Source organism: Phacochoerus africanus, chromosome 2, assembly GCF_016906955.1.
Source record: "Phacochoerus africanus isolate WHEZ1 chromosome 2, ROS_Pafr_v1, whole genome shotgun sequence".
Lineage (NCBI taxonomy): Eukaryota > Metazoa > Chordata > Mammalia > Artiodactyla > Suidae > Phacochoerus > Phacochoerus africanus.
Genome location: NC_062545.1, coordinates 191371533 through 191388668, shown reverse-complemented (window position 1 = coordinate 191388668; position 17136 = coordinate 191371533). Strand labels below are relative to the sequence as shown.

At 35.0% G+C, this 17136-nt stretch overlaps 1 protein-coding gene across 1 annotated transcript in view; it reads right to left on the bottom strand.

Moving 5' to 3' along the window:
- Positions 1-247: 247 nt before the first annotated feature.
- The window catches only part of LRRC9 (leucine rich repeat containing 9), a 106456-nt gene continuing 89567 nt past the window's right edge, over positions 248-17136 (bottom strand). Inside the window, exons 27-31 of the mRNA XM_047769217.1 lie at positions 14060-14277; positions 12149-12217; positions 6770-6910; positions 2326-2470; positions 248-478 (exon numbers count right to left, since the gene is read on the bottom strand). Of these exons, the coding sequence (XP_047625173.1) occupies positions 306-478; positions 2326-2470; positions 6770-6910; positions 12149-12217; positions 14060-14277 (746 nt within the window). The 3' untranslated portion in view covers positions 248-305. The remainder of the gene's footprint in view (positions 479-2325; positions 2471-6769; positions 6911-12148; positions 12218-14059; positions 14278-17136) is intronic.

Below are 17136 nucleotides of genomic sequence, written 5' to 3'. Positions count from 1 at the left end.
ATTAATAGTAGTTCCATAATTGTTTTAGTGTTTCCTTACCTAAGTACTGGGTGAACACTATTCTACTTTGATAGCCAACCTTAAAAAGCCTTTTTTGAATTATGCTTTATATATACTGGACTTTGAGAAAGGTTTGGCAAATATGAGAGAAGAAGCCTTATGCTATCTGACAGTTTCTTCCCAGCTCACAGAGTAAATATGTGGTAGAATATAACAATATTTCCTATTTCTATACATGACAAGCAAATTCAGGGAGTTCTTTTTTATTTTAATGATGAGAAACAATGTCAAAACACAAAATAGCTTTACCTTTCCTCATCTTGGTTGCCCTGGTACATTTGTGCACTTGGAGATGCCATATTCTGATGTGATAAAAGAGATGGAGAGAGATTTATCCCTCTGAGTTGCCTAAAAGCTATTTCTGCATGGATGCTCCGAGGATTACTCGTCAGAATCCCTGCATTCTTGTTTTGTTTGTCTGAAATTAGGAATTAGGAACCAATGAAAAGCATTAATAAATTAATAACTTTTGTTGTCCTTCAGCTGAATGTGTGCTATACATATTTCATAACATGAATTAAAAACTTTAAATAAAAATATAGAATTGAAATATATTTCTAGTACTTAATGCTGCTTAAATTTTTCTGAGCTAATGAACGAATTTGATACTTTTTTGGCAATTAAAAAATATAAATGTTCAGAGCTCGTGTGCTATTATAAATTTATAGAGAAAGTAACTATACTTTTCAAAACAAAAATTGGGGCAACACAGTCAGAAAATAGTAAAGAAACAGAACTTTTCCAGAAAATCCTAAAAAGTAGTTGTACAATGAGTCTTAATGAAAGATATTTGAGAAGAAAGTTATGGAGATGAATCCATGCCAAGAAAAAAGGTATTGAAGACATTACTGAAGATGACAGTGATCACACTGTACTATCAAGGAGGCCAATAGCAATTTGGTATATTCAGTTTTACTGATAGTTGTATCTATTGGGCAGAAGCATAAAAATTCTCACTGTGATTAAAATGTTGAAGCCATAAGTATGTAGGAGGATGAAAAATAAAAAATACATCTTAACATAGTAAATTATGTTTGGTTTCTTTTAACTGAGTTTCTTTTAAAAATAATTGGATAGAGAGATCTACTTTTTTTAGTAGGCTCTTAGATCATTTTATCACTATTGTGATGTTCAGTTTTATTGTCTAACAGTGGTCTGAGGTCAAGTGAAATGTTATAAAGAATGGATGGAAGAGGAGTTCCCGTCCGCGCAGTGGTTAACGAATCCGACTAGGAACCATGAGGTTGTGGGTTCAGTCCCTGCCCTTGCTCAGTGTGTGGTGTAGGTTGCAGACGCGGCTTGGATCCCGTGTTGCTGTGGCTCTGGCGTAGGCCGGTGGCTACAGCTCCGATTCAACCCCTAGCCTGGGAACCTCCATATGCCCTGGGAGCGGCCCAAGAAATAGCAACAACAACAACAACAACAACAACAAAAAAGACAAAAGACAAAAAAAAAAGAAAAGAATGGAAGAGATGAGCCCTCAGAGAAGGAGCAGCTACTCCCAGTTTCCTGAAAATTATAGCCAGTGAAGATCTAGAATAAGGGAATAGCTTCGATCCAAACCTGAGCGAATATATATATATATATACATATATATATATATGTATATATATATAAAATTCTATTATATCTGAGCGAATATATATATATATCATTCTATTATACCTGAGCGAATATATATATATATATATCATTCTATTATATATATAATAGAATGAACCATTTCCATGCTCTGTCCTTTTAATACTCCCTTCCTTTAGAGAGCTATCTCTTGAAACTGTTCCCTACTGATAGCTTCATGAATATTTTACTAGAGGTTTCAAGGATAAAATTTGACCTTCTCCTTGTTAAGATATCCTTCATACTCCAAGACTCCGCTGTCACTAATATTTTTAAACCTCTGATTTCTTTTAGTAGGACATACTAATTAACTGATTTTAGCAGTTAGTTCAGCTATGAAATACATAAAATGAAATAAAATAAATGTCAAGAAATAATTGTACAAGTATCACAAAGTTCAAATCACAAGCAAATGCTTAGTTACAACATATTGGAAGTTGAGCAAAACTAAAAAATACTATAGATTCTTTGAAATCAGAATGGTTACATGAAACGAACAAATATTCAATTTTAGCAAATGTAAATTTAAAACATGCAATTTAAGCAGTATTAGAAATGAAAGTGAGACTTTTGTTTGAAATTATGTGGGTTTTTGGTTGCCGTTGTTTGTTTTTTCCCATTCACTCAGAAACTCTGTCGAAATACCTTCAACTTCAGGAGTTAAAGTGAAGTCAGATCCCAAGTAATGGCTAAATCCACCAGGCGGAATTACATTTGTTATCTTAATGGGAGGAGCTTTCACTTGGCCAAAGGATCCACCATCCACAGGAGAGTTGGTAACAGGAATAAACTAATAAAATAAAAGTGAAGAATGCCTTACCTCCAAAACTCAGATCAATAGATTTAGCCTTTCTACAGCTCCATTTGGATAGTCAACTTAAATTTTTTTTAGGTCAGAGTTATATACTTGCCTAAACTCAGAGTTGCTATGAGGTAAAAACTGGGAAACAGATGATCTTTTGGGCTCTTAGCCTCCCTTAGAACCTTATGCTCTGTTTTTTTTTCAGACTTCATTGCACTCATTACAGCAATCTAGCGTGGTGGCACCTCCCCCTTTCCAAAGGGTCTTAACAAGGTAAGTGTAGAAATAAGAAAATGAGAATTAAGCCTTTCCCCCTTTGTAATTTTTTTTTTTTCTGAACAGTAATTTCTAGATGATAAAGAGTTTTATCTTTGTGTACCTCACATTACCTCATCAGGTGTCTTACAGTTAATTAGTTTTTCAAAAACAAGTAAATAAAATGGGGACTAAGAAAAGCATCTTACAACAATCACTTTTAATCAGTGTGCTGACTCTCTAAATAGTGTTTACATTTAAAATTGGTTGAGGATTAAGAGGCTTTTAAAAGAATTTCAGGAATCAGCAAATGGAGGAGAGAAGTATTTTAGGCTGGAGACTCTTGGTTTTCCTAGAAATATAGGCCTTCTCTGTCTTGAGGAAGACTGACCTTGTTTTCACTTAAAAAAATATGAATCCTTAATATATGATTAAATTTATTTAGGGATATAGGCTTTTATCATTTGTGTAAAATTACTGATTTCCCTCATATTTCTGGAAGTGTAACCAAAATGCAGCTTCCTAATGAGCACTAAGGTATCAGGCCTTTTACTAAAGCTGGTCCCCAATTCCCTAATTCCTTTGTGGGAATTTCTGCCCATCACTAATCTAGAATGTTGTCAGATTTTCTTCTGAAACCAAAGCACCAAAATGTTCTGGTTTAAAGGACAACTTTAGATTTCATTCATTCCCTCTTTATTTGCTGTTTAAAAAGAAAGAACAGCAGCAATGAAAACAAAGAAAAAATACATTAGACTGAACTGATAAAGTTGAAAAGTATTCTGTTCTTATGTCTTTTGGATAGCTAAATGAAATAATAGCTTAATTTTGTTCTAGCCAGGAAAATAAAAATTATTAGTGCATCTTAACATAGATTTATATAAGGTAAGACTTCATTTATCACCTTTATTTTACTACCAGGTATAGATGAATTTAAAAAAAATCCCCATTTTTAAAATAAAATATTTATATATAGAATAAATGGAAAGATAAAGTCTTATATATGATACTGATTCACATGTCAAGACTAGGTATCTAGAATCACTTTAAACAACATCCTGGTATAGTAGTGGGAAAAATCTTAGTTTACTACATAAGAAATAGAAAGGAATCGCCAACAAGCAAAGCTTCTGAAATACTCATCCATCATTGACTAAAATTTGAGTTTATGGTTTTTTTTTTTGCTATATTAATCCAATTAAAATATATATGGGAAGTGAGATCATCAAAGTTGCTCTGAGTGATTTCTTTAAATATATATTTTTTCTTTCTTTTTTTTTTTTTTTGTCTTTGAGGGCCACACCCACGGCATATGGAGGTTCCCAGGCTAGGGGTCTAATCAGAGCTACTGCTGCTGGTCTACACCAGAGCCACAGCAACACCAGTCAGAGCCGTGTCTGCGATCTATACCACAGCTCACAGCAACACCGGATCCTTAACCCACTGAGCAAGGCCAAGGATTGAACCTGAGACCTCATGGTTCCTAGTCGGATTCATTTCTGCTGCACCATGATGGGATCTCCGATTTCTTTAAATATAATTTAATGAGTATTTATGAAATTATATGGAATTTTTCAAATGTAGCCAACATTACCTTAAAACAGAATTTATAAATTTTAATGTGACAATTTGGATAGGTCTCTCACTGGAGGCCTCACATATGTGGTATGGTAGGCAGATGTCTATGTCCTAATTCCCCAAAGATGTTTACGTCCTAATCTCTAAAACTTGTGAATGCTTTATACAGCAAAAGGGACTTTTCAGGCATAATTAAGGATTCTGAGATGGGGCAATTATCCTGGATTATCTAGGTGGGCCCAATACAAGGGTCCTTGTATGAGGGAAGTAGGAGGGTCAGAGTGAAAGAAGATGTGATGATGGCATTGTTGGAAGAGGGCCTGGAGCCAAGGAAAGCAGAGAGCCTCCTGATGTTTGAAAAGGGAAAGAACACATTCTCTCCTAGAGCTTCCAGAAATTATGCAGCCCTGCTGATACTTTTGATTTTAGCTCTGTGAGACTGATTTTTAGACTTGTGACCTCCAGAATTGTAAGATAGTAAATTTGTGTTGTTTCAAGACATAAATTTGAAGTAATTTTTTATGAGAGCAATAAGAAACTAAACTTTCCCTCACTTTTCACTTCTGGAAGCAAGAAGTGACTTGCTCATGGAATATAAAAGCGAGAAAGGGAAGGAAGGCTTAAATCATTGAACTAAATTTTATTTGATTATTTGTTCTCTTTTTTAAAGACAATTGCCTGTGACAATTTTGGTAAATGACATTAGATACTGTTCTCTCTTAGTTATACAGATTAGTAGCTAAGTTTTTTTTTTTTTTTTTTACAAAGCATAGTTTTTAGAAAAACATTTGTAGATATAACCCACAAACAAACCAGATTCCTTTGCCTGATCTAGATAATCTTTATTAATACTGTAAAACTGTAAGTCTTGCAGGTCTCTGTAGCTTTTGGCAATAATAGAATCCCCTTGGTTAACTAAAAAAAGTGAGGGGTAATAAAAATTCAGGGAATAATAAGAATTATATGTATAATTCTAGAAAATTTGAAACATGAAAGTACATATGCTCACCTGTCTTTTGATGAAGGGCCAAGGCCTATTCTGTAAGGAAGAGTCCCTTGACTGGTATTTTATCTGACTGCTAAGTCCACCCTTAAGGTTTGTGTATAATTTCCAGTTTTAGTTTCTTTAAAGTAGCAAGAATTTAACATGTGGAGAAATTTGAATACAAGAAACTGTCTAGATTTTTAAAAATAATTTTCCCATGTATTTTGTCTGAATTTTTATAATTTTCCCCCTTATTTGGCAGTTTTTTTCCTCCCAACTTAATTTGACATTGTTTGTATAAATTGATCTTTATGCAGACTTTGCAAAGAATCCCATTTAGTTTTCATAGAAACATAGGAATAATAAAGTTTGTACTTATGTATCTATTTAAAATAAAAGACTAACATAACAAGTCTCTGAAAAAACACTGTCAACTCTTAATAAATATGTGAATCTATTGCTGAAGGCAAAAGTGAGCTAGAGAGGAGCCTACTAGTATCAACCATTCCATGTGTTCTGGGAATCAGTTAGTTTGTTTCATGGATGGAATGGAGAGTGTTGGTTAATCCAGTGAAATAAGTGAAAGTATCTACAGTTGTCTTATCTCTTTCCTGTTCAATATAACTTTTAAAAGTAATCTTCGTTCATTGACTAGTGCCCTTATTCTCTGGCTTTCACTTATGTTAGAGATTCACTTATATTCTTACTGCCCCACCCTAGTCCATGTTTTCATACTCTCTTTCTTGGATTATTCTAAAAGCTTTTTATTGGTTTTCTTGCCTCCTTCCTCTTCTTCCTCAAACTTTGCAAAGGCACAGCTCTAGCAATGTTACTTCTTTGTTCAAAAATGAGAGCTTTTCTGTGTTAAATTTAGTTGTTTGAAGATGGTCATGAAGAATCCTAGTGGTCAGTGATAGTTTCCAAATGATAGTTTTGTGGGTTCTTCTCTCTTTAACCTCTTCCCTGTTATGATCAGATACCCTATTAGGGTTCATGGGCAAAAGACCCAATTATTCTGCCAATATACAAGAAAAGAGACACACCCCTCCCTTGTTAGATGAACTCTACATCTAGAGAGTTTGAGGTCAGTGTTCTTTCCTTCCCATCCTATCTCCTAAGTGGAAAGAGTGTGTTAGTTTTTGTTTATAAGAGTGTTATGCTGTAGTTTCTTACTTTCTAGGATTATCTGACATGGAGCAAGAGGAACAGAGTTTTAAATGATTTGCTCTATGTCAAAGTATATTATTAGAATAGGGAGCTTTTCTGGCTGTTCTGTGTGTGTACGTGCTCTGTTCACCAGACGAAGCTGCCTTTGACAGTAATCACTAAATATATACTAAAATAATCTTTAAAAACATTAGAGCTGAGGTTTAAACATTTAAGTAAAAATGCACAGGACATAGTATAGTGTTCATTTACTATTAATGTATATATTTTAAAAGGAAAAGTGTAAATAATATAATTATTACCGAATTTTTCTTTGCTTGTAGTTCAGAGAAGTGAAATTCAGCTTTTGCCCTATCATCTGAATTCACAGGGATTCCATCTAACATCTGTAAGTTAGGCAGTCGAAATATAAGCACATGGCGATGTAGCATTTTTCTACAAATCTGAATAAAGTTAGAAATAACAATTTATTCCTTTAAAAAAACTTTTTATTTCAAAGATTAACCTTTATAGAGAAGGAAATTTAGCATAGACAGCAAAGATGATAGATAACAGCTAATTTGTAGTATTAAATGATACAAATATGAGTTCCCTTTTTAAAAGATTTCTCAATTCCATGTTTTGCCAAATGAAGATAAGAACTTTTTTTTCCCCTTTTTTTGGCCATGCCTGTAGCATGTGGAAGTTCCCAGGCCAGGGATCAAACCCATGCCACAGCAGCAACCTAAGCTGCTGCAATGACAATGCCAGATCCTCAAACCCCTGTGCCAGAAGGGAACACCAAGAACTATTTTTTGGTCTTTTTAGGGCTGCACCTGTGGCATATGGAGGTTCCCAGGCTAGGGGTCAAATTGGAACTGTGGCTGCTGGCCTATGCCACAGCCACAGCAATGCCAGATCCAAGCTGCATCTGCAACCTACACCATAACTTATGGCATCCCCAGATCCTTAACCCACTGAGTGAGGCCAGAGATCAAACCCACATCCTCATGGCTACTAGTTGGGTTTGTTACTGCTGAGCCACAATGGGAACGCCAGAACTTTTCTTTTTTTTTTTTTTTTTTGGTCTTTTGTTGTTGTTGCTATTTCTTTGGGCCGCTCCCGCGGCATATGGAGGTTCCCAGGGTAGGGGTTGAATCGGAGCTGTAGCCACCGGCCTACGCCAGAGCCATAGCAACGCGGGATCCGAGCCGCGTCTGCAACCTACACCACAGCTCACGGCAACGCCCGATCGTTAACCCATTGAGCAAGGGCAGGGACCGAACCCGCAACCTCATGGTTCCTAGTCGGATTCGTTAACCACTGCGCCACGACGGGAACTCCCTAGAACTTTTTTTTTAAAACAAAGCTACCATTTGGAGGTTTAGTCTCTTTTTAGAGTATAATTTTCATTGATTACAGACAATCCCAATTCATGAATAGGATTATATTATAAAAGTTCACTTATAAGTAATTAATTTGAAACTTATATGATAATCTCCCAGAGGCACTATGGAGTTTAATTCAATATACTTCTATTGAACTGTGTGATTCATCACTTCATAGTGTTAACCTACTCTAAAAAAATTTGTATATGTGCATAATAAAGTGTGTAGAAAGAGTTACATTGTAGGCTTGAGGCTGTTATCTTAGGAAGAATCTGCTTGCAAGGATAGCTCCTGATCAGTGTTTGGTACTTGGATTTCAGAAGCTTTCTCACCATTCCTTAACTGATAAGAGTAGTTAATTATGCCCAGACTGCTTAAATAAACAATACAATATGTATTCAACCTGCCTTTCTTCTGGGAGTCTGGAATTTTGGTATGTGATAGGTATAGGGTATCTGTGTGACCAACCTAAACAAAAAAATTTTTTTGACCATATTTGCAGCTTGTGGAAGTTCCTGGGCCAAGGATTGAACCCATGCCATGGCAGTGACCCAAGCCACTGGAGGGACAACACCAGATCCTTAACCCACTGTGCCACAAGAGAACTCCACCCCCACCCCCCAATTTTTGAATGCATTTAGGTCTAATAAGATTTCCTGGGCAGAAATATAACACATCTATTGCAGCATTTTTGTTGTTGGGTTAACACTGTACACTTGTATGACCCCTTACGTGAGGGAAAGAGGATAAGGAGGCCTGCACATGGATTCCTCCAGACTCTGCCCATGTTTTTTTTCCTTTATCACTTGGCTGTGTATCCTCATTATTCACTGCAGTAAATCTAAGCCATGAGTTCAACTGTATGATAAGTTCCATGATTTTTAGCAAATCTAGCAAATTTCTGAATGTGTGGATGATATGGGGGACTGACAACATGAAGAAGTATGCAGCAATATTGGAGATGACAAAAAAAGATGAAAGAAAGAAGGAAATTATCATCAAAAGGGAATGGATAAGCAATTTTTTAAAAATGTAGATGCATATACATTAATGGAGAGAGGTCTCTAAGACATATAAATTGAGTGAAAAAAGAGCACATTCTAGGCCGCAAAGCAAGTTTCATAAATACAAAGAATACATAACTAGATTATATCTACTGACAAAAATATATGAACACTAGAAATAAATGACAGATAACTAAAAATACCTCATAGATTTGAAAATAACATACATGTCCCTCAAAATTCAAGGACTGAAGAAACCTTTTGTAAAGCTGATTCTAAGAAATAAAGGATAGGAAAAAACACTACATATCAAAACTTTTAGGAGTTTCTTTCGTGGCTCAGTGGTTAACAAACCCCACTAGGACACTAGGATACATGAGGATGTAGGTTCCATCCCTGGCCTTGCCTAGTGGGTTAAAGATCTGGCATTGCCATGAGCTATGGTGTAGGTCGCAGACTCAGCTTGGATCCCACATTGCTGTGGTTGTGGTGTAGGCCAGCAGCTACAGCTCTGATTCAACCCCTAGCCTGGGAATGGCCCTAGAAAGCAATAAATAAATAAATAAATAAAACTTTCAGGATGTTTCTAAAGCAGAGTTTTATAACCTAAAATTTATCCATTTAGAAGAAATAGTAAAAATTGATAAACTAGGAATTCTGCTTCAGAATTTTTTAAAAACTAAATCCTAAGAAACTAAAGAAGAAAATAATAATGGGTAGAAATTAATGAACTAAAAAAGGAAATATACACTTGAAAAAAACAAAATATGCTTCTTTGAAGAGACTAATATGATGGATAAACCTTTAGCAAAGCTCATCAAGAATAGAAAAGAAAAAGGAGTTCCTGTCATGGCACAGTGGAAATGAATCTGACTAGGAACCATGAGGTTGTGGATTTTGATCCCTGGCCTTGCTCAGTGGGTTTAGGATCCAGTGTTGCCATGAGCTGTGGTGTAGGTTGCAGATGCAGCTCAGATCTCACATTGCTGTGTGGCTGTGGTGTATGCCGGCAGCCACAACTCCGATTCGACCCCTAGCCTGGGGACCTCCATATGCCACGGGTGTAGCCCTAAAAACCAAAAAAAAAAAAAAAAAAAATTAACAAATTTAGGTCTAAAGAGGTGACAAAACACAGATATAGTACAGATTCTATAAATTCATGGAAGTACTATGATAGAAGTAAGTGAAAAATTTAAATGAAAACTACAATTGTATTAAAAATTATAACTTTTCAATATTATCTTTTGAATAAATAGAAAATGACATTTATATCCATTAAATAATTTGAATAAGCAATTTAAAATGTAACTTCAAAATTATTAAGCCCAGATGGTTTTAGAGATAAGATCTAATTATCCTTCAGGGAACATATGAATCTTCTTTCGCATATATTAATTTATAGACTAGGAAAAGATGGAGAAATTCTTAGTTAATTTTATGAAGCAAGAACAGTCTTGATGAACTTGAATAGTGTAAGAAGACAAAATTATGGAATAATTTTACTTATTTCCATAGATACAGATATGTTACATGAAATTTTAGCAAATTGAATCCAATAATGTATAAAACATGACCAAGTAGTTTTCATCCCAGGAATTTAAGGATGGTTTAACATCAGAGTCTATTAATGTAATTTGCATATTAACAATTAAAGAGAAATACTGCATTATCAATTAGTTAAAATCCACTTTCTGTTCATTCTAAAAAACAAGTAGTAAACTGGAAGTAAAGGAACTTCCTTAAACTGTCCAAGGTTATCTACCCATAACCTATAGCAAACATCATATTTAATAGTGACAGTTTAGAAGCATTCTTTTGAAATCTGTGTGTCTATTCAACACTGTGTCAGAGGTTCTAGTTAGTACACTGAGAGAAGTAAAGGAAATAAAAACCGTAGGGATTGGAAAGAAAGAATAGAGTCACTGTTCGCAGATACTATGATAGTCTAAAGAGAAATGTCCAATAAAATTTATAATCCATTAGAATTAAAAAGAAAGGTCGGCAAGTTTCCTGGATAAAGAGTAACATGCAAGGAGTTCTCTTGTGGCTCAACAAGTTAAGGATCCATCATTGTCACTGCGGTGGCTCAGGTTGCTGCTGTGGTGTGGGTTCAGTCCCTGGCACAGGGACTTCCGCATCCTGCAGATATGGCCAAGAGAGGGAAAAAAAAGAGTAATATGCAAAAATAAGAATTTCTATACTCTAGCAACAGACAGCTAGAACAGTGTAAAAATATATTGTTTAAAACAACTATTAAACCAAATTAATTAGCCAAAGATGATTAAAACCTTTAGGAGAAAATGACACACCTTTATTGAGGACATCAAGTAAATGCAGAGGTATATGTTTATGAATAAGAAGACTGAATGCTATGAATATTAGGGGAGCTGCTTATTGCATTCCCTTCTTGGTGAAAATAGCTCTATAATGTGGCATTATTGGCTTTCTCAGTCTCTTTACCCCTCCACTCAGGGAAGTGGAGTGACTTAACTGATAGATCTGGAAGGATTCAACTGGGCATGTTTAGCTCCTCCTGTCTTTGCTCTTGAGGAGCGCTGATGGGAGAATGCCTTCTACTCCTCCAGAGAAGCTCTCCTCCCATGTGGAAAGGCCTCAGTCACTATTTCCTGTTACTGGGTGTTCAGATTACTCTTCTGGCATCTGTTAGCAGGCCCGTTCGTTTTTCTCACCAAGCTAAGGAAAATATTCTCACCTCTCTATCTACCACTGTCACATTTCTCAATTTGTTCAGATGTTAGGTGAATAAGGGTGCTATGTTTTTGATCTCTTCAAAGATTCCAATTGGAAAGGTGGCAGATTTTCCCCCAAATTAATTTATAAATCAATGCAATTTCAATTAAAATATCAACAAGATTCTCATTTAACTTGAGAAGCTGTTTCCTGAAACTCATAGGAAGTGTAAAGGGCCAAGGATAGTCAAGACAGTGAAGAAAATAAAATGAGAAGGTGAAAGAGAAGGAAAATTAGAGGTGTTTACTCTACCAGACATAAAGACTTAATATAAAACTTTGGTAATTAACACAGTTTAATATTGTTATAGGATTGACAACTAGGCCAATAAATACAAAGTGGAACCCAGAAACAGATCCTCTTGTATATAACAGTACAGTTTATATTGTAATCAGGTAAAAGAAGAGACTAATCAATAAATTGTGCTTGGATAACTGTTTCCATATGGGAACAGATAAAATTAAATCATCATATTATATAAAAATAAATTATACAACTATAATTTAAATTATATTTAAAGTAAATTAACTAATAAGTTAGAAAAAAATAACAGACTCACCGGATTGCCATAAACTGTAAGCTCTCTGAGGGAAGAGATCCCATCAAGTTTTTCCAGTTCTGTCATATCCTATGTTAAGCAATAAGTTATTATTTGGTTAGACCCAACATCTTCAAATTATATGCTGATTTGAAGTAATTATATGTTAAGTATGGATTGCAAGGAGTTTTTATGATTGAATCTTCTGAAGTGAGCTTGAGTGACAATATTCTATACTGTTGAGTAATGACAAATCTGTGTACTATTGATTCCAAATAAATGATTGGTAAAGATGACATGCTAACATGGGAAGTAGGCCATACACTTTGTTAGGAAGGGCCATATACTTTTCAAATGAATTATGATCTGTTCTAAAACTCAGGTTATATTGGTTAATTTCCAAGAGGATTGACCCAGTCACTTGGAAAAGGAGGTGAATCCAGTGTAAACAACTTAAAAGGTACATATTAAACACAACCTTAAACATAAAGGAGCATGTCATATTGAATGGGCTCCATCCTGACATTTGCTGGGAATATGTACAGTTGAAAACTATTTCTCTAGTTGAATGACTTGCCTTTGCTACTGTATGGGATTATTTGTTATCATTTATATAACATTGGTGAAAGTTTGCAAATACATTTTAGTTTTTGCAAAGTTATTTCTAAAATGTTATTTCTAACAAAATTGATTCAATAAGATCTGCTTAAGGTTGTTGCTAATCATAGTAATAAAACAAAGTTATTTATATGCTATTCCTATTTGGAATGTCAAATGGGCTTAGCTTGTTCACCTAGTAACTATAAAAATTTTTTAGACTTACTTTAGATCATTTGGAAGTAGAATATGAGAAGCCACAGAAATGTCCCAAACCCTGTGTATCCTTGAAATTATTAGTAAAGCTTGGTACTGGGCAAGGTCTCTGATTCATGTAAGTGTAATTTGACAAATACTTTGTATTAGCTCAGTGATATCACTGGAAGGAGTTCCCATAGGATAGCAATTTTCCTAATTTAGATTTCTTTGGAAGAATTATCACCAGTTTTGGCACACTTTATCTCAGATGAATATTGTATGAACCTCAGCGTATTGGTTATGTGTCATTTTCTCTGTATATATATTTCCTAGTTGCTGGTTGTAGAAAGGGGCATTGCACATGATTTCCTTGCAGCCTTGAACAGACTTTTATATCACTCCGGAAAAGGTTTCCTGAACTCTAGCAAATTGATTAAATATCTAATATGTACAAGGCATGAGACTATATACTAAGACAAATGTGGTCAAGAAAGAATTGGTCCCTGACCTTAGGGCAGTTAGCAGTTCAATTTGTCTTCAAGCTTGCTTAGAGGTATGGGCAAAAAATAGCAAAACTGATGAGAGGAGAACCAACAAATCATTACCAAAACACTGAGAGAAATGTTAGGGGCTGTGTAAGGTTATGTGTATACTGTTAACCCCCTTATCTGCATATTATCTCAGGAGAGAGTTTGGGCCAGCTCAGTTGGGATAGTGGCCTAATGGAAATAGGCTGAATTATGAGCAGGTGAAACAAAGGCAGAATACTAGCTAAGGAAGCTTTGAGTGGGGAGAGATGGAATATTAAAGCCAAGTCAAAGTATATTATCAGGAATTGATTCAAATGTCAAGTACATATGTTAAATTTAAAGGGCCAGAGGCAGTCTGGGATTGAGATGCATAAATAGCTTGGACCAAGAGCAGTCATGAAAAAGAGATTTCTTAGAGGATCTGCAGGTGGATGTTGGTTGGGTTTATGTCTAGAAGCAGGGTAGAATTTCTGTATTCTAGAGTATTTACATGTCATATAAATGATAAGTAACATACTAGCTACATTTTCATTGGAGTGTTTGGAAGCTTTATGTTCAAGGAAATAAGTCTTGTAAATCTCACAACAAAAAATCAAAATAATGTTACCTGGATTTTATTATATCCTAGGAAGAGTTTCTCTAGTTTTACCAAAGGTTGTAATTTACTCAGCTCTCGTAGTCTGTTTTCCTCCAGGTGAAGTGCCAACAGGGAGCTTGGTTTGGCAAATGCACTATCATTAAATGCCCTGATGCGGTTATGGTCCACTACTAATTCCTGAAGGACTTCTAAGTTGTCAAGCCCTTCCACTTGACTGATTTCATTTCCTGAAAAAAGATGACTCATGTGTCAAATGAGCCCAAACTTCTTGAATAAAAGTTACCTAACTTCATTTAAATATTTTTTATCAAATGGTTTTTAAAAAATGAAGTATTAAGAAGAACATATTTAAAGGAAAAACAGAGATGTAACTTACAGGAAAGTAGCATCATCATCAAATAATGTTTGGTAAAATTTCTCCTTTATGTGTGAAAGATTAAGATATGATGTACACACAGTGTACTGAATTGACCCAATCTGTCCAGCAATTAAATGCTAAAATAGTTGATACTGACAAAAGTAGATTTATAAAAGTGCTACAAAATACATACTTCCTAAGTACATTGGATTATTCTAATTGGTATTCAAATAGGTATATCTAAATATTAAAAAAAATAAACTAATATGTTATGTTGTTAAGTTAGAAGAATATACCTTGATTATGCTGTTCTTTCTCACCTTATTTTTACACTACAACTTAATTAAAAATTTAAGAATTCATTACATTCTTTAAAACCTCCATCTTTTCATTATAATCTATGGTTCCTCTCTACTATATCAATCAATAGTTTTATAAGTATGAGTGATAACTTATATAAGAAGAGAACCCTTGAGTTGACCAAGTACTTTTATACATGTTTTCAATTAGAGTCTCAAAATAGGACAGGGAAGATATCATTTTTTAATTATCAAAAACTGAGGGTAAGAGAAATAGTCTTGCTCAATGACCTAAAAGTGGCAACACCAGGCCTAGCAGACCATTTACAATGCTGCTTCTATTATGCCATCCTATCTTTCACCACTATTTATCCTCCTTCTTTCTTAAGGACTGATTCATGCACCCCCCACCCCCTAAAATCCATAGGTTGAAGTCCTAATCCATAGTCCCTCAGAATGTGACTGTATTTGGGTCTTTAAAAGAGGTAAATAACATGCAGGGAGGTCACTGGGTGAGGACTAATCCAATATCACTGGTGTCCTTACATGAGGAGGAGGTTAGGATAGAGACATCGAGGGAAGACCATGTGCAGATACAGAGTACAATGACAAGCCGAGAAGGGAGGCCCTCAGAAGTGACCAAATGGGCTTGGGCTTCTAGCCTCTGGAACTGTCAGGAAATACATTTCTGTTATTCAAGCCACCCAGTCTGTGGCACTTTGTTATAGCAACCCTAGCAAACTAAGATATTATTGAACATGTGATCCCAGTTTCTTGGAATTCTTCTTTTTGAAATTTAACATAAAAATATTCCAAGAGATAACAGCTGAAAACTTCCCTAAAATGGGAAAGGAACCACTCACTCAAATCCAGGAAGCACAACGAGTACCATATAAAATAAACCCAAGGAGGAATACACCAAGACACATATTAATCAAACTGACCAAAATTAAAGACAAAGAGAAAATCTTGAAAGCAGCTAGGGAAAAGAAGCAAGTAACATACAAGGGAATCCCAATAAGGTTATCGGCAGATTTTTCAGCAGAAACTCTGCAGGCCAGAAGGGAGTGGCATGATATACTTAACGTAATGAAAGGAAAAAACCTCCAACCAAGATTATTTTACCCAGCAAGGCTCTTGTTCAGATTTGAAGGAGAAATCAAAACCTTCACAGACAAGCAAAAGTTGAGAGAATTCAGCAACACTAAACCAGCCTTTACAACAAATACTAAAGGAACATCTCTAGGCAGGAAAGAAAAGATCAGCAACAGGAAACAAAAATTCCACAAATGACAAGGCTCACCAGTAAAGGTATATATTCAGTAAAGATACGAAATCATCCATGCACGATTATACCACCAAAATCAGAAATCATGAGAAGAGGTGAAATTTAACATATTTCATCAAATTTAAGACACCAACAAGTGTTAAGATATGTTATTTTATGTATGTATGCCAAGAATGCCAAAACCCCCAAACTCCCCCCAAAAAAACTTGGCTAGGTGAACTGTGATATGCCACCAATTAAGATATAATCTGATTTCAAGACGTTAAAATATAAAAAATAACTGTCTCTGAATTGATGAAATATGGGAAACTTACTTTTTTTATTTTTTAGAGAAAGTTGGTAATATCATAACCTTCAATAAAATTGCTTACAGAATTAAGTCACAGACTTTGAAACATTACCAGTACCTGACTTATAAATGAAAAAAAGTCTATCCAGGTTATATTGAGAAAAATGACTCAGTTGTGTTAATGTATTACTTTCATGAAATTATGTGCTTGGACTGTCACTTTTAGTATTTAAGGGTCCAATGGTATTAAAAATCACATGAGATAGCTTTAGGTGCTGAATATTATTTATAGTAGTTTATTTTTGGCCATTATTCATTTTAGAATGCTCATTAAACATATTTAAGAAAGAAAATTCCAAAATAATGTTGGTAAATGTGATTTCAGGGATCTTATATTTCTATAAACTCAGCATTTGCCATTGTTTGAAAACTTCCCCTTATTTAACTAGATAATTACATTTTAGATAAATTTGACCTTTAATTCTTAAGATTCTAACTTGCTTCTCTACAGTCCCACCCTACCCTTTCCCAAAGACTTTATCTTTCCCCACCATCTTGCAAGTTAATGCAACAGATGCAATGTAGGTTCTTAAATTCTCTGGTGGACCCTGGCTGGCATGGCCTCATCTTATCACTTGCTACATGTATGTAATCTCCTATAGCTTTTGCCCTCTTCCACCTTTAGAATGACTTCAGAATCATTTCCTCCTGTTCAGTATCTTTAACCTAACTCACCTCTTTTTAAAACCTCCAGATATGCTCATAACTTAACTAGCTACCATCTGATTTCTAACATTCTTTTCAGGGGCAGGTTTCTTGTGCATACAACCTCAGTCTGTTGTCTTTACTGTT